At 45.2% G+C, this 24,444-nt stretch overlaps 1 protein-coding gene across 1 annotated transcript; it reads right to left on the reverse strand.

Moving 5' to 3' along the window:
• Window positions 1-702: 702 nt before the first annotated feature.
• GNMT (glycine N-methyltransferase) lies at window positions 703-22,896 on the reverse strand. The gene is made up of 6 exons (XM_060248144.1): window positions 22,615-22,896; window positions 20,234-20,361; window positions 16,721-16,834; window positions 14,492-14,634; window positions 12,088-12,209; window positions 703-5,641 (listed from the first exon to the last, which is right to left on the reverse strand). Exons 1-6 carry the CDS (start codon window positions 22,818-22,820, stop codon window positions 5,470-5,472), a joined length of 885 nt encoding a protein of 294 aa, XP_060104127.1. The 5' UTR covers window positions 22,821-22,896; the 3' UTR covers window positions 703-5,469.
• Between the last annotated feature and the right edge of the window lie 1,548 nt (window positions 22,897-24,444).

Raw genomic sequence — 24,444 nt, forward strand, 5'->3', positions numbered from 1 at the left:
TTATTACAATTTCTTCAATGTAATATTCTTTATTTATACTAATAATAACTATGAGAGGCTGGGGAGAAGAGACTGGCGTGATCTCAGGAAACAGTGCTTTCAGACCAGAGGGAGAGCAAGACTTGAACAGAGGTTTAAGTTCAGACAGCTGCCATGACTCCACCCGACAGTCCACAGCTGTTTCTGCCTTACTGCATACTCTTCAAGTCCTTTTAATAATGGCTTATGACTAAAAATGGACAGATCAGTATTCAGTAAAACACAACCATTAAAACTATTAAGCAATAAAACCACAGCAGTATAAGAATGACACTGGCTGCCTGTAGCCAGCCTGGAAGGGCAGATGCCTTCCAAGCACAACAGGTGGCTGTGTCTCAAATACTTCCAAAAATTCTGTTTACAGTCTCTTCAGTGCACTGGAATTCATCCAAGTAACTACCAGTAACTACCAATGTTGATTACTTGTAACAGCATTACTTTTCATAGGCACCCATGTAACATTGATGCAGGTGATTTAATCCTCAGTCATAGTGGGCCACTATGTATTAAATATGGGTGTTTTCATCTGGTTTCCCTTAGGGCAAAACTAGATGTGAAGGCATCCCCATGACTGCCTTAAAGATGCTGTAACATCCATTTGGCCCTTAGACATTGTCTGTATGGAAAGTATAACACAAAAGAAGGACAATGATTTCTTCACAATTAGAGGAGCCCTTCAAATTTTATTAATTTTGAATCAACTCTCCAAGGTGACTCTCAATAATTAAGTCATAGTACAAGCATTAAAAGCAGATAAAACACAAATAAAATCAATAAGAGAACAAAATTGAACCAGAAGCTATTTCCTGAGAATATGATTGCCAGAACAAAGCTGCCTTTTGTTCAAGGCATGAAAGGTCAGAAAGAGCTTCTAACTTTAATACTTTTGCTGACAAGGCTCTGGCCCTCCTCTTGCTGCCTTTCAGTAAGATCTTTGAGAAACACAACCGTATGTATGTCTGAATTAGTGAGGGCCTTATCAGTCAACACCAGGGCTTTCAGCTGAGTCCAGAAACCAAACAGAAGCCAGCAAACACAACTCTTATGTTTCCCATGGCTCTCTGTATTGTGAGGGTGATTTCATTTTGAAGTAGCCATAATTTCTAGACGCTTTTCAGATTTGCTGAGAGTGTTTACAGTAATCTAAGATTGTATTAAGCCATGAATTAGTGTGGTTAAGTTCCCTTTTTTTGTCCAGGGAAGGCACAGTTGGTGAATCAGCTGAAGCTGGTAAAAGGCATTCTACACTACCCACTGGACATGCAGAATTAGCATTTGATCAAAAAGTGCCCCAAGCTGTGAACTTGAATTGTTAGGGAGTGGAATTGTTCCAGCACAGACTGGATTCCAGTTAAACTCCCATTTGACCAGGTTGTCTAATTTGTTCACATTATGTCCTTAGGGAGCAAAAGTACCATCCCACAGTTTGATATTGTTGAGAGTCATCTGTCTACTTGTGACACTGCAATCTAATCCTCGGGGGAGAGTGGGACCCCCTCCAGACTAGAAAACCAACAACTATTAGATCAAGAGACCTACATGGGCAGGCTGACCCCACACTTTATGCTACGCCCTTGGAAGCAGTCAATCCAGCTGCTTAGTCAGCAGCAGTTCCCTAGAATACCATAGAGGTGCATTAACAGATGGGAAAAAATATCTCTCTCCCCCAATAACTGCATCATCCAGATACTGAGTAGGTACATTACTGGCTAATCATGAGTTTGCCTGGCTAAACTAAAGTATTCTAGAATCCATCTACTATTGATAGTATATCACCTTTAATAGGCACTTCATGATGAAAGTCCACCCAACACTTCACAATATTTAGGGACCTCTATAGTGTGTCCATGACCACCTCAACCTCATTCTGTTTTTCTTTCTCAAGCTCACTCTTAATATAGGTTGTGTTCTTGGGGTGGTGGGAAGAGTAGGGAAAAGAACCTGAAAATTGAATTTCTGTGTGACACAGGGATAGAAACATTCTGGCCACTGGTCCTAGCTCAATACATGGCTGCTGCAGGCCTAGGGCTTGGGCAAGGGTGTCCTCCTGTGAATCCCCCTGTCAGGTGCTGATAAAAAAATGTCAGGTTGCTATCTTAACCTAGGTTGAAGTCCATGATGATCCCCCCCCACACACACACACATCCATAACATGACATTTTATAATGCAGTAGGTTTAGCTGCAGTGGGAAGTCAACCTCATCCCTTACTAGCTAGGATGGTAGGACTGGAAGAAACAATGTGTTGTATTTTGGACCCAGACAGGTTTTTCTACTTGAGTAAAAGGGAGAAGTGACCACTAAAAAGACTCTGGTGTAGATCATGGGACTAAATTAAACTGCCTGCCTTGCATCTATCTTCATTGCCAAAATACTGTAACTCTTATCTCTTCCACTTACTTTGCACTAGCCTGGCACACTAGCACCCACCTATTTCTCATGCTTTCAGGAGAACTATCAAACATTCCTATAATGAATAGCAAGGAAGGACACACAAGATTGATAACTGATGCTTGGAAGGATCTGACCCAGGGTTATGGCTGCTGTGGGGCAGCTATCTTGACTTAATGCTGCAGTCTACAGCCAAAGTAATCTAATAATCTATCACCTCCTCCAACATTTGAGTTGGGAAAAATATCTGTCAGACCTCCTACAATCTTAAGCACACCATTTAAGCATGCATCAGACACACAGCCACTGATTTCTCCTCTGCACAGGGTGATTGATAGATAAAGCCTGGTACTGCTAGAGTGTTCCTCTTCTTTTCCTACCACATGACTGGAACAAACCGAAAGATTGCAGAGCACAGATCAATGGATAACCTTCAGGAGTAAAAGGAACGTTTACAGGATCACCAACTTGAAGGTCTCTGATTGTTAGTTGCTCTTGCCCTTACTGAGTGGCTTAACTGGAAAATGGACTTCTGGGAAATATATGCCAGTAACATTACTGTTTGCTTGTCAAATCGGTCACTAGTACATGGATGACTTGTCAGAGCAGAATGTAATTTTTGGGCTTTACAGCCAAAAACACATCCCACCAAAAGTAATGCAGGACAGAATGGCAGCATCTGTGCTGGATGCACATCACAATCCACGTCCTGGTCTTACTGGTTAACTATGTGTGAGTGGATCAAGTCAAATCAATCCCATCATTTTAGCAGCAGGTGTTCTTCTTGGTGCTTACCTCCCTGGTTACAAAAAGTTTACTGCCTTTTTGCAAATGGCTGTGAAAAATTGTTGAGAAAGAGAAATTGATGCGTGTCAGGGACGGTTTGCAAAACATGCCATTTGGATTTAATACTCATTAAACAGAAATAATGGGAACAGTTTAGTGAATGATTTTGAATTGGAAAGTGGGACAGAAATTTTGTTTGCAGCTACAGTTTGCTACCGTTTCAGCCTGAGCCAGAGGAAAGAGGACCGGGAACAGTGGCCACTCTATACAATCCCTATGCCTGCCTCTATATCTGGCTTAAGTACTCTGTACTTATAAGAAAGACTACATTCTATAAATAGTATCATTTTGCATTTTTCTTATTTGCAATGTCTGTAATTTTGGCTTTGTTAGTCATGGGAAAGAGAAAGAACTCTGAAGGTCACAGAAGTTCCCCCTGCCTAGCAACTTTATATAGCTTCCTCTCTGGCTTCTGAGATCTGACTAGGTATTATCCATACAAACAGAAAAAAAAAGAGCAAAGGCTTTTATTTTAGGTAGCTGAATTAACCACCCCAATTCCTCCCTCTGTACTAATTCCATGCTCCCATGCCACACTCTTAGCCCAGGTCTTAGTAGGATGTTGCTAGACAATGGTCACATATGCATACTGCGGATCTCCTAAATCAGTGCTCGTGATCAGCACCAACCGGTACGTGACCTTTACTCTCAAGCTTTCTAGTCCAAGGACAAGTTAGAATTAGGCCCCCAGCCTTTCAAACCAAACATGGCCAGTCTTGTAGTAAAAGTGAGCACATCAGTTACAGAACTCAAGAACCTGAAAATGAAAATTGTGCAAATTAGATTGTCATACAAAATATTTAAAGTAAAGATCTTTTCCATTGAAAGAACTAGAATCAAATGGACCAACTATATGAGAAAAGATTATCAACGCTACTCAGTTCTGACAATCTATATTATGTATAACTTTGCTAATTCTCAATAAACTTTTGAAATGACAAAAAAAAAAGTGAGCACATCTCAACTGGAGGTAGGATTGCCAGATCACAATGCGGCAAACTTGACTTCTCCCTCAAGAGGTTCTCCCTCCTGCCCCTTCCTCTAGTGGTTCCTTCACCCAGCCATCTTGGGTGGAAAGGAGGACATCCATTTAACCCCATAGGAACTAAAGAAGGTGAAGACAGAAATGAGTTATTGGAGTTAAAATATTTAAAGAGAACAAAAATTAAAATTCCTAATTATCTTTGTGTTCACTTTCCCTTCTCAGCCAAGGCTTGTAGAAATCATCCCTGTGGTTAGAAGAGCTTCTCCCAACTTTCTGTCACAGGATGAGTGGCTTTAGAAGCTGTCTTATACTAAGGCAGCTCATCAGTCTGCCTCACTCAGCTGCTGTCCACTCTGACTGGGAGTAGTTCTCCAGGGTGTCACAGAAAAAAGTCTTTCTCATCACTTACTACCTGACATCCTTTATCTGGCAATGCTAGGGATTAAACCTGAGATTTTCTGCATTCAAAGAATATGCTCTATTGTGTTCGGATTTGTCAACAGCTAATGTGAAACAAGCCTTAGATTACTACATTTATGGAGCACTAGAAAAAATAAACTGAATTTGCTTTGTTGTCAAAGAGGCCTAACCCTAAAAAACCAAACAAATATGACATGCAGAAATATATGCATCACACTAATACCACCAATACATTCTCATAAACAAACCACCATCAAAGTGAATCGGGGCTACAGAAGAGATTCCTAACTAGGCAGAAGACTATTTAATCCACAGATTTCAGAGAGCCAATATAATTCTTGTCCCCACATCTTCTGTCCCCAGATAAAACACACCCATCCACATTTAGCAGCACATTATCCATGCAACCTAAGAAACAGCAGCAAAGAAGAAAAAGAAAAAAAGAAGGCGGCACCAAGGACAGCAAAATACAGTTTAACCAGTAACAAAACTGCATAAAATTCAGATGCAAATCATCCCCACCTCTTTCTCTCAGAGGTTACTGATTAAGAAACAGCTCCTCTAGTCCTAAAACAGATTCATTACATTGGTTCCTTGGCAGGGGTAGGGAGCGGGGAGAGGTGGAGGAGGAAATACCTTTCCAGTTTTCCCTTTTCTGGTTCAAGCATCTTCTATACACATTCATTATCATTTAAACTTGGTTTGCTGCACTGTTGGAGTAGGAAGTGGCCACTCCAAACATGGACAAGAGGCTCCAGAAGCTGGTCAGAGCATTCTCTTGTGCAATTCTCAGCCAGTTTTCTTCACCACATGAATGAAGTAGCATGGTGTATATTCCTGGCCTGGCTTGTAAGGTTTGAAGTCCCCCAGGACACTGTGTTCACACTGGCCTTGTAGTGCATTTTTCAGAAGTTCTGTGAAGGGCTCCAAGCGGTGAGGGTAGTATGAGAGACGGAACTGACTGAGAAAGAGACAGAAGAGACAGTTAACAGATCAGGGGAGGCAGAGAGCTAGCAGCTGGCTGCCTTACCCTTAAATCAAGAACTTGACAATACTGCATTCAGACTTTTTCTGCAAATGTGACAAAGATACAACATAGGATCATATCATATACATGATTTATTTTGCATAACACAGTGTTTTGGAGTAGGGTTCAGGGTGGCAGTTGCAAATGTGACAGGTCAGGTGGGAGTAGAAACATAGTAAGGAAGGAGAAAAACTGAAGGATTGGAGGATTATAGCAATTTACTTGAGTTCCTAGGTAGACTCTGTATGTGCTGCCTCCAGCAGAACCTTTGCCAGATGTTATGCAATTGTGCCAGTTTCTCAGTATTCTGCCAGGACCTCAACAGTTGCTGGATCCTTTCACAGAAAATAATCACTCCCGATTTGCCTTGGCTGGAGCCAAATCTAGGGGGGGGAGCCCTAAGCTTTTTGCAGAGACAGTGCACGGCTTAGCAGAATTATCAGTGTAGTTTAGCAGCTGGAATGTGACAAGAATGATGGATGAACAGGTAAGAAATTTTTGTCTAACCAGGGTCTTGCAGATGCCAGCATATTTGGGGGAACATCTTTTCTCATGCTCATGGCTTGCATCTCCTTCCCCACCTGTCTTCTATTCTCTCCAGAACATGGACTTCATACACACCCCTCTCCATGTCCCACAATCTCTAGCCCTGAAGCAACTAGAACTGAAACAGCCTGACTCTTACTTTACAGTAATCTCAGTAATATGCGACAAGTGGCAGCTTTTACCAACCTCCCTCCGAACATTGGCCCCTGACCCTCCAGCTTCCATCTTTCGTCACAGAACTGCATGCCAATGTCAGAAGTTCAAGCCTGCCACTTAAGGAACTAGGTCAATTTCTAACTGTTAACATGAGGATAGGGGAGAGCGAGATATAAATATGATTAAATAAATAAATTATATTGATATCCATGTTGGACCACTCTAAATGTTTGATACACCGTATTGTTAGGTCACAATATTTTCCTGATTGCCTCAACTAGGGCCAGGGCTTTTTCAATCCTGGCCCCAACCTGGTGGAATCAGCTCCCTATTGAGATCATAAGAACATAAGAGAAGCCATGTTGGATCAGGCCAACGGCCCATCCAGTCCAACACTCTGTGTCACACAGTGGCAAAAAAATTTATATACACACATACACTGTGGCTAATAGCCACTGATGGACCTCTGCTCCATATTTTTATCTAAACCCTTCTTGAAGGTGGCTATACTTGTGGCCGCCACCACCCCCTGTGGCAGTGAATTCCACATGTTAATCACCCTTTGGGTGAAGAAGTACTTCCTTTTATACGTTTTAACCTGTCTGCTCAGCAATTTCATTGAATGCCCACGAGTTCTTGTATTGTGAGAAAGGGAGAAAAGTACTTCTTTCTCTACTTTCTCCATCCCATGCATTATCTTGTAAACCTCTATCATGTCACCCCGCAGTCGACGTTTCTCCAAGCTAAAGAGTCCGAAGCGTTTCAACCTTTCTTCATAGGGAAAGGCTCCAGCCCTTTAATCATTCTAGTTGCCCTTCTCTGGACTTTCTCCAATGCTATAATATCCTTTTTGAGGTGCGGCGACCAGAACTGCACACAGTACTCCAAATGAGACCGCACCATCGATTTATACAGGGGCATTATGATACTGGCTGATTTGTTTTCAATTCCCTTCCTAATAATTCCCAGCATGGCGTTGGCCTTTTTTATTGCAAACGCACACTGTCTTGACATTTTCAGTGAGTTATCTACCACGACCCCAAGATCTCTCTCTTGGTCAGTCTCTGCCAGTTCACACCCCATCAACTTGTATTTGTAGCTGGGATTCTTGGCCCCAATGTGCATTACTTTGCACTTGGCCACATTGAACCGCATCTGCCACGTTGACGCCCACTCACCCAGCCTCAACAGATCCCTTTGGAGTTCCTCACAATCCTCTCTGGTTCTCTGGCTTATTAGCCTTCCGTAGGGCCTATAAAACGGAGCTGTTCTGCCAGGCTTTTAGCTGAGCCTGTGGGCGTCCATTCTTGATCTGGTTGGCCTCCCCAGCCAGCACTGTCATCTGTGCTAGGAAATGGAATAAAAAATGCCATCCCTATGAGATACCATGATGTGAGATGGCTAGGCTGGGCAATATGTGATGTCAAGGTAATCTGAGTGCTGTTGAGTTGTCTGTTTCAGGGCTCTCCCGGCCCCGGAGATTCCAGGCGTGGAATGTGCCGGCCTGATGTGGGACGTTGGGGAGGGGTTGGCGATCTGGCTGGTGTACCGACCGCCTAACGCACCGGCTAGCGCCTTACCATCCCTGATGGAGGCGGCGGCGGGCTGGGCGTTGGAGTACCCTAGGCTATTGGTCTTGGGTGACTTCAACGTCCATGCCGACGACGCGGCTTCCAGTCAGGCGTTGGACCTAGTGTCATCCATGGCGACACTGGGACTCTCCCAGGTTGTTACAACGCCCACTCATCAGGAGGGACACATGCTAGACCTGGTCTTTGTTGCTACTATAGCAGTGCCATGATCGGATCACTATGCCCTCAAGGCTCGTGTGGATGTGTCACCCCAAGCCTGTTTAGGCGGAGAGCGTATTTTAGCTCGCCCGCGGAGCCTGATGGACCCGGAACGGTTCCTAACGGCTCTACGGGATTCCTGGCCCACTGGCGACTCCCTGGATGACCTGGCAGAGTCCTGGAATGATGGACTCTCTAGGGCCATTGAGGAGGTCGCACCTAGGTGCCCTCTGTGTCCCCGTTCGAAGCCGTCACCTTGGTTTAACCAGGGGCTGCGGCAACAAAAACATGGACTCAGACTACTAGAGAGACAATGGCGGCGTACTCGAGACGAAGCGATTCGAACATCCTATAGAGAGAGTTTGAAATCCTATGAGATGGCAAACAAAGCCGCAAAGACAACATAGTTTGCGACTAAGATTGCGTCCACAACTTCGCGCCCGGCACAATTGTTTGATATAATTCGGAATCTCACTACACTGCCACAAGGCAGACCAAATTCTATTGAATTGGAGATTGGCTGTGAGGCTTTTGCGAATTTTTTTGCGGACAAGATCGCGTCACTTCGCCCCGACCCTCCGGCCATATTTGAGGCAGCTAGTGAAACCGAGGCTCTGGGCCTGTCTTCGGATTGTGTTCTGGATGGCTTCGGTCCTCTCAGCCTGGAGGAAGTTGACAGGATTCTCTTATCTGCACGCCCAACAACTTGTAATTTGGACCCTTGCCCCTTCTGGCTTATTAAATCTTGCCAGAGGAAGCTTAGATATCCTGTACGGGATATCATAAATAGATCCCTGATGGAAGGGCATTTTCCAATGCCGCTCAAAGAGGCAGTGGTCCGCCCCCTCTTACCAGCTGGTCTCAAACTTGCCCTTTTTGGGCAAGCTTATCGAGAGGGCAGTGGCGATGCAGTTACAGACTTTCCTGGAGGACGCTTCCGTCCTCAACCCACTCCAGTCTGGCTTTCGCCCGGGTCATGGGGAGGAGACGGTGTTGGTCGCCCTGGTGGATGACCTTCAACGGCATCTGGATCGGGGCGGCTCGGCAGTGCTGATGTTGTTGGACTTGTCGGCTGTGTTTGACACGGTCGACCATCGGTTACTGACCTGCCGCCTCGCCGACGCGGGGATTCAGGGGTTGGCTTTACAGTGGCTTTCCTCTTTCCTTGAAGGTTGGGGACAAAGGGTCGCGATTGGGGGTGAGCTATCCCGAAGGCGCATGCTTGATTGCGGAGTGCCTCAGGGGGCGGTTCTCTCCCCGATGTTATTTAACATCTATATGCGTCCCCTTGCCCAGATTGCCTGAAGGTATGGGCTGGGTTGTCACCAGTATGCTGATGACACCCAGCTTTATCTACTTATGGACGGCCGACCGGTCTCCGCCCCAGAAAATCTAGACCGGGCATTACAGGAAGTGGCTGGGTGGCTCAGACTGAGCGGCCTGAAGCTAAATCCGGCAAAGACAGAAGTCCTTTGCTTGGGTCATCGGGGTCCGGGGAGGGAAATCCCCCTACCAGTTTTTGAGGGTGCACCGCTGATAGCGGCGGACAAGGTCAAAAGCCTGGGGGTACTATTGGAGCCCTCCTTAACAATGGAGGCTCAGATAGCAGCCACTGCCAGGTCCGCATTTTTTCATCTTAGGCGGGCAAGGCAGTTGGCCCCCTTCCTGGAGCACGACGATCTAGCAACAGTGATCCATGCCACAGTCACCTCGAGGTTGGACTACTGCAATGCTCTCTACATGGGGCTGCCTTTGTGCCGAACTCGAAAGCTGCAGCTAGTGCAGAATGCCGCGGCCCGGCTGCTGTTAGGACTCCCAAGAAGGGAGCACATCCGGCCAGGGCTCCGGGATCTGCACTGGCTGCCAATAGCTTACCGAGTCCAGTACAAGGTGCTGGTTATTACCTTTAAAACCCTATATGGCCTAGGACCTGCCTACCTGAAGGACCATCTCTCCCCACATGTTCCCCAGAGAGTACTGAGATCGGGAACTCAAAATCTCCTAGTTATCTCCAGGCCAAAAGAAGCCCGCTTAAAATCTACAAGGGACCGGGCCTTTTCTGTTATGGCCCCCTCCTGGTGGAACCAGCTGCCGGAAGAGGTGAGGGCCCTGCGGGACCTCGCCCAGTTCCGCAGGGCCTGTAAGACAACCCTCTTCCGGCTGGCCTACGACTAGCTAGTACAAGAAACTGAGTGTAGTTACACTAGATGTCTGCTGTCCCTAATGTTTTAAATGGTTTAAATGTCGTAAAATTTTAAATGTATTAATTATTTTAACTGTTTTTATGCTTAAATTCTATTTATGTCAAATTCTTATGTTGTGAGCCGCCCTGAGCCACTTGTTGGGAAGGGCGGGATATAAATAATAAAATAAATAAATAAATTTTATTGTTTTATTATATGTTGTACTCCACCCTGAGCCCTACGGGGAATGGGCGGAATAGAAAGTTACTAAAATAAATAAATTGTTCCTAGGCAATCTGTTATGAAGAGTTGGTTTTTATACCCCGCTCTTCACTACTTGAAGGAGTCTTGGAGCAGCTTACAATTGCCTTCCCTTCCTCTGCTCACAACAGACACTTTGTGAGGTAGATTGGGCTGAGAGAATTCTGAGAACTGTGATCGGCCCAGGGTCACCCAGCAGGTTTCACATGGAGGAGTGGGGAGTCAAGTGTGTGTGAATGCCTCAGAAAAATTAGGCTTGCCTTTCCATATCCCCCCTTTCCCCCAATACTTTAAGTTAAGGCATTACTTGAGCAGCCAGTGAGTGGGTAAGTTTTGTCCAGAAATTCCCTTTCAGGCCAGATTATCAGATTTTGCATGTTTTGTTTACTAAGCATATATACTAACACAATATTTGGGAAATGTCTACTGATGGAGGAACAATACAGAATGCTAGAAAAGTAAAGGAAAATAGCTAGATCTATTTGTGATGTATAAGCAGCTCTCCCCTGAGAGACAGGTCCAGGCTTCTCCCAGCCCAGCATCCTGGTGTGGTGAGGACAGGACAGAGATGAGACAAGGTCTTGACAAATCTGAATCAACACTTTCACCCATAGATACCCTATTTTACATGCTTCTCTCTACTTGGCAAGTTCCCTTCCCGAGCCAACCAGAGCTTCAGGTACAAATGCAAAATCACAGCAAGAGGGCTTTTGGCCAATCGATTCCAAAGCAAAGTTTTGTCGCAGTCAACACTAAAATTAGAGCTGTGTGCAAGCAAGTGTGCCATGGGCATAAGGCAGGATGCAAGTGGTTTTAGAACTGGAAATGCCCTTTTGGACTCCCAATACCATTGGGAGGATCAGAGGCAGAAAGACCAGAAGATGGTATCTGCATGCTGTACTTCTGTTCCTTCCTGCACCAGTGTAAACTGCCCTCTCCCTCCCAGGAACTGTAACTTAGTGTTTTATCATCATCCTTAAAAAGGACAAGACTTTGTCATAAAATCATATGAATCCATCTGTGACAGGGCCACTAGTGGATTTCTCAGTGGCTTTGACCAATTTCTTAGTCACCTCCTTTCATTTTCAAAGCCAAGCTTCTTGTTCTAATGGTTTTACTGCAAACTTTAACGCCCAGATACCTCAATATATTCAGAATAGCTTGATTTTCGTTTATACAATCCCAGTTATTCCCTCTTTGGAAATGGAATCTTGTAAGCCAGAGGGATGTTCTTTCTGCAAAATATGTTTACACCAATGGCAATAGTTCTGAGCAGGAACGATCAGCTATGAAGGGAACTTTGAACCAGGACAAACCTCCTTCCCTTCATCACTTCTACGTATAGCATTTGCATACTGGTCCCAGGCACCTGCTGACTTTGTTGGGCTGGCTGGGCCCACAAATCTGTCATGGAATCAGTCTGTAGATATTAGAACCAAAGTACCTCAGTTCTGGGCTCCCGTCATTCCCTTCAGGAGGCACCTGCACTGTGTAGTCCAGTGTCACCATACTCGGTTTGTTGTTCACAAGGAGTACAGATGTGGTGATGTTCTTAGTTAAGTCACTCTGAAAGAGAAGAATTCCCACCTTTGGTTTCCTTCCTCCTTTGATGCTCCCCTGGACTCCCCTTGCTTATTCACAGCCCCATGTCTTGACCAAGTGCACAGCAATATTACTTCTACAACCATCACCCTTCTCTCTGTACTGCTTGATAGATACAACTGCAGTTTCACCCTTCTTCCATTTTCTCCATGAATTTCTTCCCAGAGCTGTAGGCTCAGTGTTTATGTAGGCTCAGTGTTTCTGTAGGCTCAGTGTTTATTTGTGGAATGGTGAGTTCTGAGTTGCCCCATTTCGTCTTACTGTTGTCCCATTTCCTCCCTTCTGGAGAAAAAAAACCCTGCTGCTTCCATCCAGGGTGAACAGATGTTTGGGAAGCCTGTGAACAACATCACTATTGCCCATGAGGAGAGGGAATAGCACTTCCCCTGCAGCCCCCCTCCCCAACTTGATGTGGCAAGTGCAAAAGGCAAGAGGGGGGATGTTAAGTAACAACAAAAATTTTGCAGCACAGAAGCAGTGGCTAAGATTGCCCAGTTGTTGGCAAATAGGGCCAACATCCCAGGTAGCTCCATGTTTACTGCTCTGCTTAGAAATAGGGAAGGTGCTGCTGGAAGACAGTATTCACTCACTCCAAGGGGCAACAGTGCTGCCCAAAACAGCCAAGTGGGAGGGACATGGGCAATACAGACAGGGACTGCAGTGCAATCCAAATTCAAAACAGCCTTCTCACCATCTTGTTTTCCCAATCTTCAAGCTCAGCAAGGGGAAAAGACACACATTATGCCTGTCTTTTTACACTTCCAGGGCTTAAAGAAGCCTAGAGGAGAGTCAAAAGAGATAAATATTTTCCCAGTCTGGCAGTGCCAATCTGTATCTACACCACTTCCATCCCAGAAGCTTATTTTTTGTGCTCAGTTACATGTAAGGGGATTCAAATATGGATTCCTTGTGTCCTGTGTGGTTTGGTCTACAGTCAGATATGGATTGATATATTTGTGGTTTTGGGCTACTGTGTGATAGAGTGTTGGACTGGATGGGCCATTGGCCTGATCCAACATGGCCTCTCTTATGTTCACTCTTCCTCCAAGGACACTGGGGCTTTGTACGGGATTCTCCTCTCCATTTCACCCTCACAACATACCAGTGAGGTACAGTAGAATGAGAGAGTGTGACTGGCCCCAGCTCACCCAGCAAGATTCACAGCAGAATGGGGATCTGAACCCAGACTTCCCAGATCCTAATCAGACACTGTAAAAATGCCATCACAACAGCTCTTATCTAGAACCATGTGTATATAACCACAATGCCCCTAGTTTTCTGCATACATCACATGGTGGTCTGAAGGTAGGAAAGTGAACTGGAGATGCTGAATGGTCCAGATGAACCTGAAAGGTCTACCATGGACCAATGCTCTGATTCAGTTGAAGGCAGCTCCATGTATTATTTCTTTATTTATTGTTTCACATTTCTATCCCACCCTTCCTGAAGTGGGCTCACATGTATGCATGTGTGTGGATTGTCTTGGCTATAGCTATATGAGCTGGCAATAGTTCTGAGCAGGAACGATCAGCTATGAAGGGAACTTTGAACCAGGACAAACCTCCTTCCCTTCATCATTGCTTCTCCTTCAAATGTCAGAATTCAGATGCCTAAGTCAAAGGCTGGTAGCTCTGGAAACAAAGAGTAAGACCAGATTCAAATATTCCAATAGAGCAAATGGTGGTGTCCTTATGATGGAGTCCTTATAAGCCAGAGTGAGGTGTGTTACTGAAATACTAGATGTAAGAGTTCCTCCACGTGTAAAACTTCCTATACAAACTAGCATATCCAGAGGATGACTGTGCTGGATGCTAGTGGCCTGAATGTGTTTTATTTACTTGTGCAGGAAGTTTTGCTTTTGTTTACGTGTGGGCACACATTCAAAAATGCAGTTCCCCTACTTGCTTTTTGAGGTGGTATCGTCTATGAGGACTATACCATGTTTCAGCTGTGAGGAGCCACCAAAGGAGGACAAATATTTGTCCTGCATTGTGGGGCCACTGAAAACCTTGAGTGAGGCCTATTTTTAGGAATTCCTCTAGCATAATTGTACCCTGCCCTTCTTTGAAAGAATTCAGAGTGGCATATTCTATTTTATCCTCTCCTCTCAACAGTCCTAAGAGGTAAGTCAGGCTGAATGTGAGTAACTGGCCCAAGGTCACCCAGCAAGGTTCATGGCTACATGGGCATTTGAACCTGGCTTTCCCAGATCCTGCCCTGTCACTCACACCACACTGATTCTCTACCTTGTAGTAGATGTTCTTCCCTGGAGGGGCGCAGCCTGTTTCCAGGATGTAGTCATAGTTACGGTGATCAATGACAAGGATGCCGCCGGGACGTACCATACTGGCAATATTTTTAAGAGCCTGTTTATGAGCACTTTGGTCACCTAGAGGAAGACACAGCACTGAACTAAATTCCTTCCCATTCCAGTTAGGTTTCCCCTTTTACCACAAGCTTGAGGGACCTGCAGCTCCCCAGTTGTTTGATGGGGGGACAGAATGCACAGGAAGAGCTTAATCCTGGGTTTTCACAGCCTTTGACAATAGATTAGAATAGGCCCTAATCATCCAGAAACAATTTGTGGGGAATCTCCCAAGCAGAGAAAGGCACCAGAGATCATGTGGCTTATGCCATATGCTTGACACATACCCTAGGCCAGAGCATAACATAGGTGGGGTGGAAAGTAGGCCTGAAGGACTCCATGACAGTATGCAGTTTCCAAATATAACATATGCACTGCATTTTTAATAGGATTTGAGAGGCACAATGAGGGATGTTGGACTATCAGAAAAAGACAAGGTTCCAGCGGTTACATCACATGTTTGTATGGTAGGGATATCAGATGGGGGTCTCCTGCTGCCAGGCCCCACCTCTCCATGCCAGCCACTTGGCCAGGGGGGAATTACCACCACCCCAAAAAAGAGAGGAATGCCCGGCATTTCAGTGATATGCCTACGTGACCCTGAAATGATGTAAGTGCATCAAGGTCACATTCTGATAGACCCAAGTGAGCAGCTGTGTTGGTCTGAAATAGCTGAACAAAACAGGAGAAGTTTCACCTTTAAGACTAATCAAGTTTTATTCAGAACGTAAACTTTCGTGTACTCTCTAAGCACACTTCATCAGACGAGGGGATCAGGTATTGTGGGCTGAAATACAGCAGTTTGTTGATTAAATATGCAAACTGATCACATGGTAAACCAGTGCGGCTTGGCCATTTGGTCTGGATAGCCATAAAAGGTAATAAAGTCCTCTGCCAATAGGTGTTCCTGTAAATCTAGGTGAATCACAAAAGGACATGCATTTCCTAGTTGTAGTCCACCTAATTTACATTCTGGTTTGTGGAAAAAAACTATGGTAGAAGCTAAGAGTTTTGCCCAAAAACCAGAGTGTCTCCCCCAGTGTGCCTACATCACTTCTGGGTCACATCAGCACATCACTGAAATGCTGGGTGTTCCTCTCTACTCCCAGTAAGTGCATCCCCCTATCCTCTGCTGGCTGCTTGGAGGAACCTGGCAATCCTATTATAAGGGAAAGTATATAATTCATTTGAAAAATGTGTGTGCTACTTCTCTGTCTATTAGGCAGACATAAAGATACCCTTCTCTTGGCTCTGGTTGGCTCATATAGTCTTTACAAAATGGCAGTGTGGTACAACTGATTTTGGCAAGGATCAAATCTAGCAAGGGAGAGTAATCTTAGAAATGTGTCTGCCAGCTGAATAAGTTCTGGGTTAAGCTTTATGGCTCTTCCTGTTACAGATATTTAAGTCTGGGTGTGGCCAGAGGTTTGGCTTGCAGCCAATAACCCTTACTGTGCTGGCCCAATGGATCTAGGACTAGCCCAGGAATTGTATTGTATACTTTTACATTGTTACACTTTTTCTATTTTTTGCTGTTACTTGTTTGTCCAAGTTATATTTTTGGATCTCTTCATGAGCAGCTCTGAGTCCAAAGTGGGGTGAGAAGCAGGAAATAAATATTTAAATAGACAAACCTATATTTGCTTGCTATCATTATTCCACAATAATGGATCATATATATTACAATTACTATACTAGATGTCATGTATCATTTGCTGTTCAACCAAATTTACATCAGTTGAAGGCAATGACGTATTTGGGATGGATGGATCCCCTGACTGACTCAATATAAACTTAAACAGCATCCTTGAAAATTGAATGTGTCAATTTTTTTTTTAGATCTACATAAAATCACGCAGCCATTCTCACCTATTGGATTTTTCCTGAGGGGAACTACTGAAAGACTCTCAAGGAGCCTGAACAAAGGCTCTGATGAGAAGCAGCCATGGGCCCAATGACCGATGACTCTGGGTAACAGTGTTGACCCATGGAGGTAAAGATATGATTGTCAACACAGTCCTGAGCAGAGCTATAACCTTCTAAAACCATTTAACTTCAGTGGACTTAGATGGGCACAACTCTGCTGTGGCTTATCCTGTGTGACACTCACCTTTGAAGTCCGGGAGATGCGCAAAGGAATTCCCGAGGCAGATGACAGCATCAAAACCATCATCAGGCTTCTGCAGATCCTGTGCCAGGGTGAGCCAGTTGGCTTCTTCAATGACTGAGAAGCAAAAGGAGAGATTACTCTTAGGCAAAGGAAGTCACCTTAAGCTCCTCACATTTCCAGTGGCATCTGGAGGAGAAAACTTCTGGTTTCCTGTTCACACTTAAAATGGCTAAACTTTCAGTGAAAGATGTCACCAAGTCAGGCAAGGAAAAACACACTTTTTAGTGGGAAACCTTCCTCTTGGAAAACATTGCTTGCTAAGCAGTGAGGATGATTCCCAAATTCTTTCTCTCAATTTCCCCAAAAGGCAGTATTCAGCTGCTGAGACACTCTTGTGTAGGGAAGATTTATGAATGGCCATCAAAAATTGGTAAAAATTGTCCTTCCTCCTTTGGTCGGTGGAAGAACCTGGAGCAAGTGGAAGTGGAAATTAGAATCTAAGCCATTGTACCGGTTGGCATGGATTTAGGCCTGTCCTAGCAAAGCAATACTTAAGTTTCTATCTAGAATTGTTTCTGAGACTCTTTTGGGTTGGGGTAGAAAACTAATATCTAGGACTGGGAACAGTATTACCTTAAGAGGTAGAGGCTGGAGAAAATATTGGTCTCCACATCCTGGGTGGTGCAGCATGAAATGCCCTTCTGGGCATATGCAATAATATTGATCTGACAACTCTACCAGTAGATGGTCCAACATACCACACATGCACACACACAGAGAGGTAGAGTTGCCAAATCAATTTTATTTTATAAACAGATACTTTGGAGCTCCCCTGTCTGAAATCATTAACATCTGCCATCACACTCCTGGGAAGCACAGAACTGCAGCATCTCTATCATGTTCTATAGGCCTCTGATATTACACAACATAGGCTGAAACTTTAAAACAAGGGGAATGTGAGGGACACTATCAGAAGGGAATAGGATGTAGAACATGTCACAGATGTAGAGATAAGTGGATTTCAATTAAAATAGATAGAGAATGCTCCATGTCCAATATCCCAGTGGAGTCAAACTTCCATCTGGCAAAAAAGATCTGCCTGCAGAAGCAGAGCTGCACACTGGACTGAGGTACACATACAGATCTGCACTTGCATCGCACAACAGTCAGATGAGAAACACAGTGCTCTCTGTCTGTGGGAATGCACGTTCCCATTAGCATTTGCAGCAGTGACCCAAAGATGCATTGCAGTTCAGCTCCACACAAAAAACAGCAACCATGGCCCATTAACCAGAGACCATGGACCAAAGACAATTACTTTTCCTCAATAAGAAGCTGTAGTCGAGACCATAACCTTCTCTAGGCTAGGATTTTGCATGGCATATACAAATGAGTATTAATTTATAGGCTCTGCCCTGCTTTCCAGAAAAGTTCTCCCCCTTCAGAAACTATAAATCCTTGGCCAGTTTCCTTCAGAAACCAGGCCCTGAGACAGCTACAGTTTGTCCTAATGCATTCATTCTACTAGCTTGCTTTATCCTAAAAGACAGCCTTTGAGACCCTCCAAGTCTCCTGAGAAAGGATTATCAGTCTGTGCATTCTAGAAGCCCAAAGCCTATCTCCAAATATTGCCTGATTTAACCTGCTTGCCCTCAAAACAGACTCTGAGACCCATATTGTCTCCTGAGTAAGGTTCTCTCCCAACTAACACTCTTGAGACACAAACCCAATCTGAACTGAACTCAAAGTGTAACACTTTCTCTCACTCCCCCCTTCCCATCTGGCTTTCTCAGTCATTCATGAGCCCTGATTGGCTATTAGCTCATCACACATCAAACAGCCATGACTGACAGGAAAGGGCAAGACTTGTGTCCATCTGTCACTCTGGGCCATTTATAGGGTTGCCAGCTTCAGCCTGGGAAATATTTAAAGATTTTGGGGATGGAGCCTGAGGAAGGCAGGGTTCTTCCTTCCTGCATTTTATCCTCATAACAACCCTGTAAGGTAGTCTAAGTTGAGAGACCGTGGCTGACCCAAATTCACCCCACAAGATTCATGGTCAGGTGAGGATTTGGACCCAGGTCTTCCAAGTTACAGACTAACCTCCCCCCCCTCCACTACATTGGCTCTCAAAACAGCAGAGTTCACTAAGAATCCCAGTGTTCAAGAGGAGGGGCTTCATTGTCCTGCATAACTCACTGCCTCTTCCAATGAAAGCAGGAAACAGACAAAATATGCAAACTAAGGAAACCTATGAAAATGTACTGAATTTGCATAATTTATTACCATGGTGGTGACGTTTCTCTTTTAAAACTTCTGGAAAATGCAAGCACAGCCCTAATCACCAAGTCAACAGCCTGCAGTAAGCCCTATGCACAAACTTCTATGTGAATAAATCAATCCACCATGACTATCAGTTAACTTCCCCACAACACTTAGATGCCCATTCTTTTTTGTGAATCCAACAATTACTGCGTTTATAGGCCATTGGTCCACTATTCTTAGTGGTGTCTACTGTGACATGCAGTGGCTGCTCAGGTACTTGGTCAAGGAAGAACTTTTCCTATCCTGAAAACTCTGAACCGGAGATACCAAGGACTGAAGCTGAGAACTCCACCATGGAGCCACAGCCTTCTCAACCAAAAAATTGTACTCACACCCTCATAGGAACAAACAGAAATTCTAGCAGTTTTTATTTCATTGCTCATGTTTCAAGAGAGAGATATTCTGAAACATGGTTCATCCTTATACAGTCACACATCCATAAATACACACCATAAAATCAAGAATGGAGACAAGTCTCCCTGACCTGGATAGGCCAGGCAAGCCTGATCTCGACAAATTTCAGAAGCTAAACGGGGTTGACTCTGGAAAGTACTTGGATGGGAGATCGCCTTGAAATACCAGTAGTTGGGAGGACAGGGGCAGCCTTTATTCAGCCACCTCTCTGAATATCCTCCAGGCCCCCCGCAGGGATCAGTCATCAGAAGTTGCCATGACTTCCAGGTGCAGACACACACACATACAAACACGCATACGCAAATAAATGTAAAAAACAAAAACAGAAGAATAGGGACAGTTCTGTCTCTAGGCTGGCAAAGAGGGTTCTCCTCATTGATTTCCCAGGCCAACATTCTAGCCAAGGAACTCCTCCTCCCCAACTCCATACCAATTTCAGTGCATATATAGGATGTGTGTCAGCAGGTAGTTCATTATGCTAGTGGCATTCCCCAGTTGCTTAAATAGCACTGATCATATTTCACCATGCACTCCCCTCTGCATAAACATTCCTGCAAACCCATTTAAACACAAATCAGCAGAGATGCTCAAAACCATGATGCCTCAGATTGCTCAGTGTGAGACTAATCAGGACCTGTTAGAGCCCATTGTGGCCTATGGCTCATATATGTAGCAAGCAGATCAAAGGGAATTAACTCTCTCTGCCACTGAAGGGCTTTTCTATTGTACAGGTCATTCAGTTGATAGTCTTAAACCAAACAAAGGCTACCATACCCCAGTTGTCAAAAGGGTCTTCTTTCCGACGATTCCACCGCTCCTTCAGAGCATATTTGAGCATCTTGTCACTGGCATCCACGCTGGTAACAGTGAACCCTTCCTCAACGAGCATGATGGAGTCCACTCTATGGAACAGAAAGGAAGATGTTCATGCAGTCCTGGGAAACGTCCCTGGACTGCTATCCAGCAAAGATGGGAGGGACATGGGCAGAAGGAAGATAAATCACCCTATGGGAAAAGGTGAGCATGTAACCCCTAGCTAGTAATGGAATGAGCCAGGAAGGGGTGGAGCCTCTAGATGCAGAAGCGTGCTGTAGACTGCCCTGCTGGAGAGCTTGAACCTTAATCAGAGGCTCTTAACTCCTTGTTTCAGGTGACTATGATTTATAGATGGAAACTGGTAAAGGAGGGGGGCTTCTGTTCTAAATTGTAATGTTAGAATTATTGTTTCAGGACTGTGTTATCTAATGAGGAGTTAATTTGGGAGCCTCAATCTTGGAAGCTGGTACATGGAGGATAATGCTGGAGCCTTCTTGGGCCAACAACAGGAGGAAAGAGATTAACTTTAGGGGTGGCAAGCTGTGAAGGATAAAAAGTTAATTGCTTGGATTTTAAAAGATATAAAGATCTTAGTAATGAAACAGAACAGTGCTCCTTTAAAGTCCATTAGTGGGAAAGGGCAGAATAGAAATCAGCTAAATAAAATAAATAAACTTTCCCCTCCTTTTTTGTTACATGATATAAGTGAAAAGTAAAAATATGTTATTCTCTTTGAATTATTTCAAAATTAATTCCAAGTTCTGCCCCACAGAACTTATAAACTGAAGTTACAAATACACAGCATGTCCATGTGTTTCAGTTCAACTAGTCCAGGAAAAACATTTTTGAGGGAGACAGTGGAGTGGTTGTAGCACTGGTCTAGAGTTCAGGACCCCATTCTGTCATGGAAGCTTGCTGGGTGTCCTTTGATCTCTCTCTCTCTAACCTACCTCACAGGATTTATTTTATTTATTTCATTTGATTTATATCCCACCCTACCCCACCGAAGTGGGTTCAAGGCGGCTTGTTGTGAGGATAAAATGAAGGAAAAGAAAACAATGTACATCACCCTGAACAATGATGATGCAATAAAGTGATGCTCCTGCCAAGTCCTGGTCTCTCTATGTAAGACCAGTAGGTGGCTTCATGGTCTCCTCACATTCAGGCACAGTGGGAGAAAGTGGGGAACATTGTGTGGAATGATGGTGTAGTAGACTCTGCCTGCTACATACTCTCTGGCTGGGCACCCAATAGGACTGAAATGGTTAGTAATTTAATCAACTGAAAATTTTAATATACTAATTCCCTCTCCCGCTACCCCCCCCCCCAAAAAAAACCCTCTGACTTGGGCAACAGACTTTTAACATTAATTTTTTTTTAGATATGCATACAAGAACATGAATGGTGAGTCCTTTTTCCTTTCTCTCTCACAGGTAGAAATACCTCTTCTGAAATACAAACAAGCACGTCTTCCAGCATAATTTTTCATGAAGCAGTGGCTCACTTCATCAACTGCAACTGCATCTGTAAAGATGAGCTCTGACTCACAAACATTTAAGCTGGAACAAATTTTGTTAGCCTTTAAAGGTGCCACTGGACTCATCCGTCTGGGATTCGGTTCTCAAGCAGCACCAGCAATGAAATACAGACATTTCTCCCCACTCCACCCTCAACCACACACCATATATAATTAATTCATTATTAATTGTTCATATAAAGATCTATGCGGATTTCATCCACTAATTTATTGATATCGATCAAGGAAAGTTTCTTTAGACTGCCTGGGAACTCTAGTATACGTATCTTTAGAGACTGGGAGGAACAGTGTACTTCAGACAGAAATAGAACTGCAGGGGTGGTGGACGGCGCAGAAGATGGACCACGGAAGCCACAGAACCACCAGAAAGCGAATGTGAAAGAAGGGATCGGGATGGTTGGAGGAGCTACGTTAGCATTGCTCTTTTCTTCATCCCACCTTCAGTGGAACAGGCGTCCCTGCCCATGGAGGAAACCGCCCCTTCCCCTCCCTTCTCCCAGATTTTCACGGAGTCATCAGGATGGCAAAAAGGGTCGGTTCCCATCCCTCTTTCAATACATCGGAGGCGATGAAGCCGGGGGTCTTAAGCCGCCTTAGCAGCCTTTTTGTGCATGCGCGGATCCAGAAGGAGCGTTTGTCGCTGCAACCGGCTTTCAAACCTCCCCTCGCCAGGCTGGAGAGCTCCGTGGGAAAGACTGCCAGGCCCTGGCGGCAGGCAGGCAGGCAGGGCAGGTGCTGCTTCCCTTCCCTTCCCTCTCTCGGCGGCGCGGAGCCTGCCTGTCTGCTGCTGCTGCTGACTCACCCGGTCCCGCAGGCCACGTCGAGCACCGTCTTGCAACGCAGGTCCCGCAGCAGCCCCACCAGCCAGTTCTTGTACTCGGCCGTGCGGCTCCTCGTGTCGCCGATGTAGAGCTGCCAGACACGCGCCGCTTTGCCGTCGGCATACTGGTCCGGCAGCCCCTCGGCCGCCACGCCCAGCGAGCGGGTCCGGTAGATGCTGTCCACCATGGTGCCGCCGGCCGCCCCCAAGACACGCCGCGATGGAGCGCCCCCTGCCCGCCCGCCTCCTCCTGCTCTTTGCCCCAGCAGCGCCTTCTGATCAACAACCAGCCGGTAGAGGCACCGCCCCTTCTGTCCAGCCGCCCAATGAGGAGCGCGCTCGGGGACACACCCTCCCCGCCGGTCCGCCTCCCTCAGAAGCTGCCGCCTGCTGGGTCCTAGGCAGCCTCCGATTCGTAAACGGGGTCCGATCTACATTAGGGGGTGTCCGTCCTCTTCGGGGTTCTTTTTTTTTAAACTGGTGAAAATGGCTTCTTTTGAAGTTGGGAGGTCAGGAATGTTTCTAGTTGGCAGCAATGATCACAGCTTTAATAGCAGAAATATTTAACATGAGATTTGTCATGTTGTTGTCCAGTCGCACAGTCGAGACCGACTCTTTGTGACACCATGGACCAAGTCACGCCAGGCCCTCCTGTCTTCCACCATCCTCCGAAGTCTGCTCAAATTCGTGTTTGTTACATGAGTAACGCTGTCCAGCTATCTCAACTTTTGCCGTCCCCTTCTTTTGCCTTCTGTCTTTCCCAGCATCAGGATCTTCTCCAGGGAGTGCTCCCTTCTCATTTGGTGGCCAAAGTATTTGAGCTTCAGCTTCAGCATCTGACCTTCCAGGGAACAGTCTGGGTTGATTTCCCTTAGGACTGACTGATTTGATCTTCTTGCAGTCCAAGGCACTCTCAAGATTCTTCTCCGGCACCACAGCTCAAAAGCATCTATTCTTCTGCGCTCGGCCTTCCTTATGGTCCAGCTCTCACAGCCATACATGACTACTGGGAATACCATCACTTTGACTATACAGACTTTTGTTGGCAGGGTGACGTCTCTTCTTATTATATTGCCCAGGTTCGCCCTAGCTGTCCTCCCAAGAAGCAAATGTCTTTTAATTTCATGGCTACAGTCACCATCTGCAGTGAGCATAGTGATCACCTGTTTGAAGTAGTCAGACGGAAAATAATGTCCTCTTTTTTGCTTTTCGAAATATGGTAACCTGACATAAATAAAGCAATAATTACATTGCATTACACTTCCAGTTTTCAAAGCATTTATTTATGCTTATTTATTATTGTCATTACCTGACACTTTCAGAGTCCTAAGCACTCCATATATATTATAATCATAATCCTTACAATGCCTTTTAAGGATGGGGGAAAGGGAGTTGGGGCTACCTGAAGGACATGTAGCGAATTCCCCGTTTGAAAAATCCGGGGCCTCCTGATCCTTGCCGCTGCACCAGTTCCCAAAGTTTAGGGAAGCTAAGAAGCAGAGTCTGAAGGCAGCTCTCTCGCCGCCCCCTCTCCCCCTTTCAGGCCGGTTCGAGTCTGTGCGCTGTCCCTCCTGGGAGCACAGAGAGAGTCACCCCCTTTAAGATTTTTCACAGCGTTTTTAAACCTCTTCCACGTAGAGGATGTGGGGTTCATTCATCTGGTGAAGTGGGCGCTCCTCGTTAGTTGAGAAATCTCGTGTTTTTAAAGGTGTGACAAAATGTCGGGTTTCAGCTTTTGCTGCCCAGTCCAAGGGCCAAAACAACAGTAACGCCACCCCTAAAAGTCATAATGCTCTACACCGCCACCCGCCT

The sequence above is a fragment of the Heteronotia binoei genome, chromosome 1, assembly GCF_032191835.1.
Source record: "Heteronotia binoei isolate CCM8104 ecotype False Entrance Well chromosome 1, APGP_CSIRO_Hbin_v1, whole genome shotgun sequence".
Classification (NCBI taxonomy): Eukaryota; Metazoa; Chordata; class Lepidosauria; order Squamata; family Gekkonidae; genus Heteronotia; species Heteronotia binoei.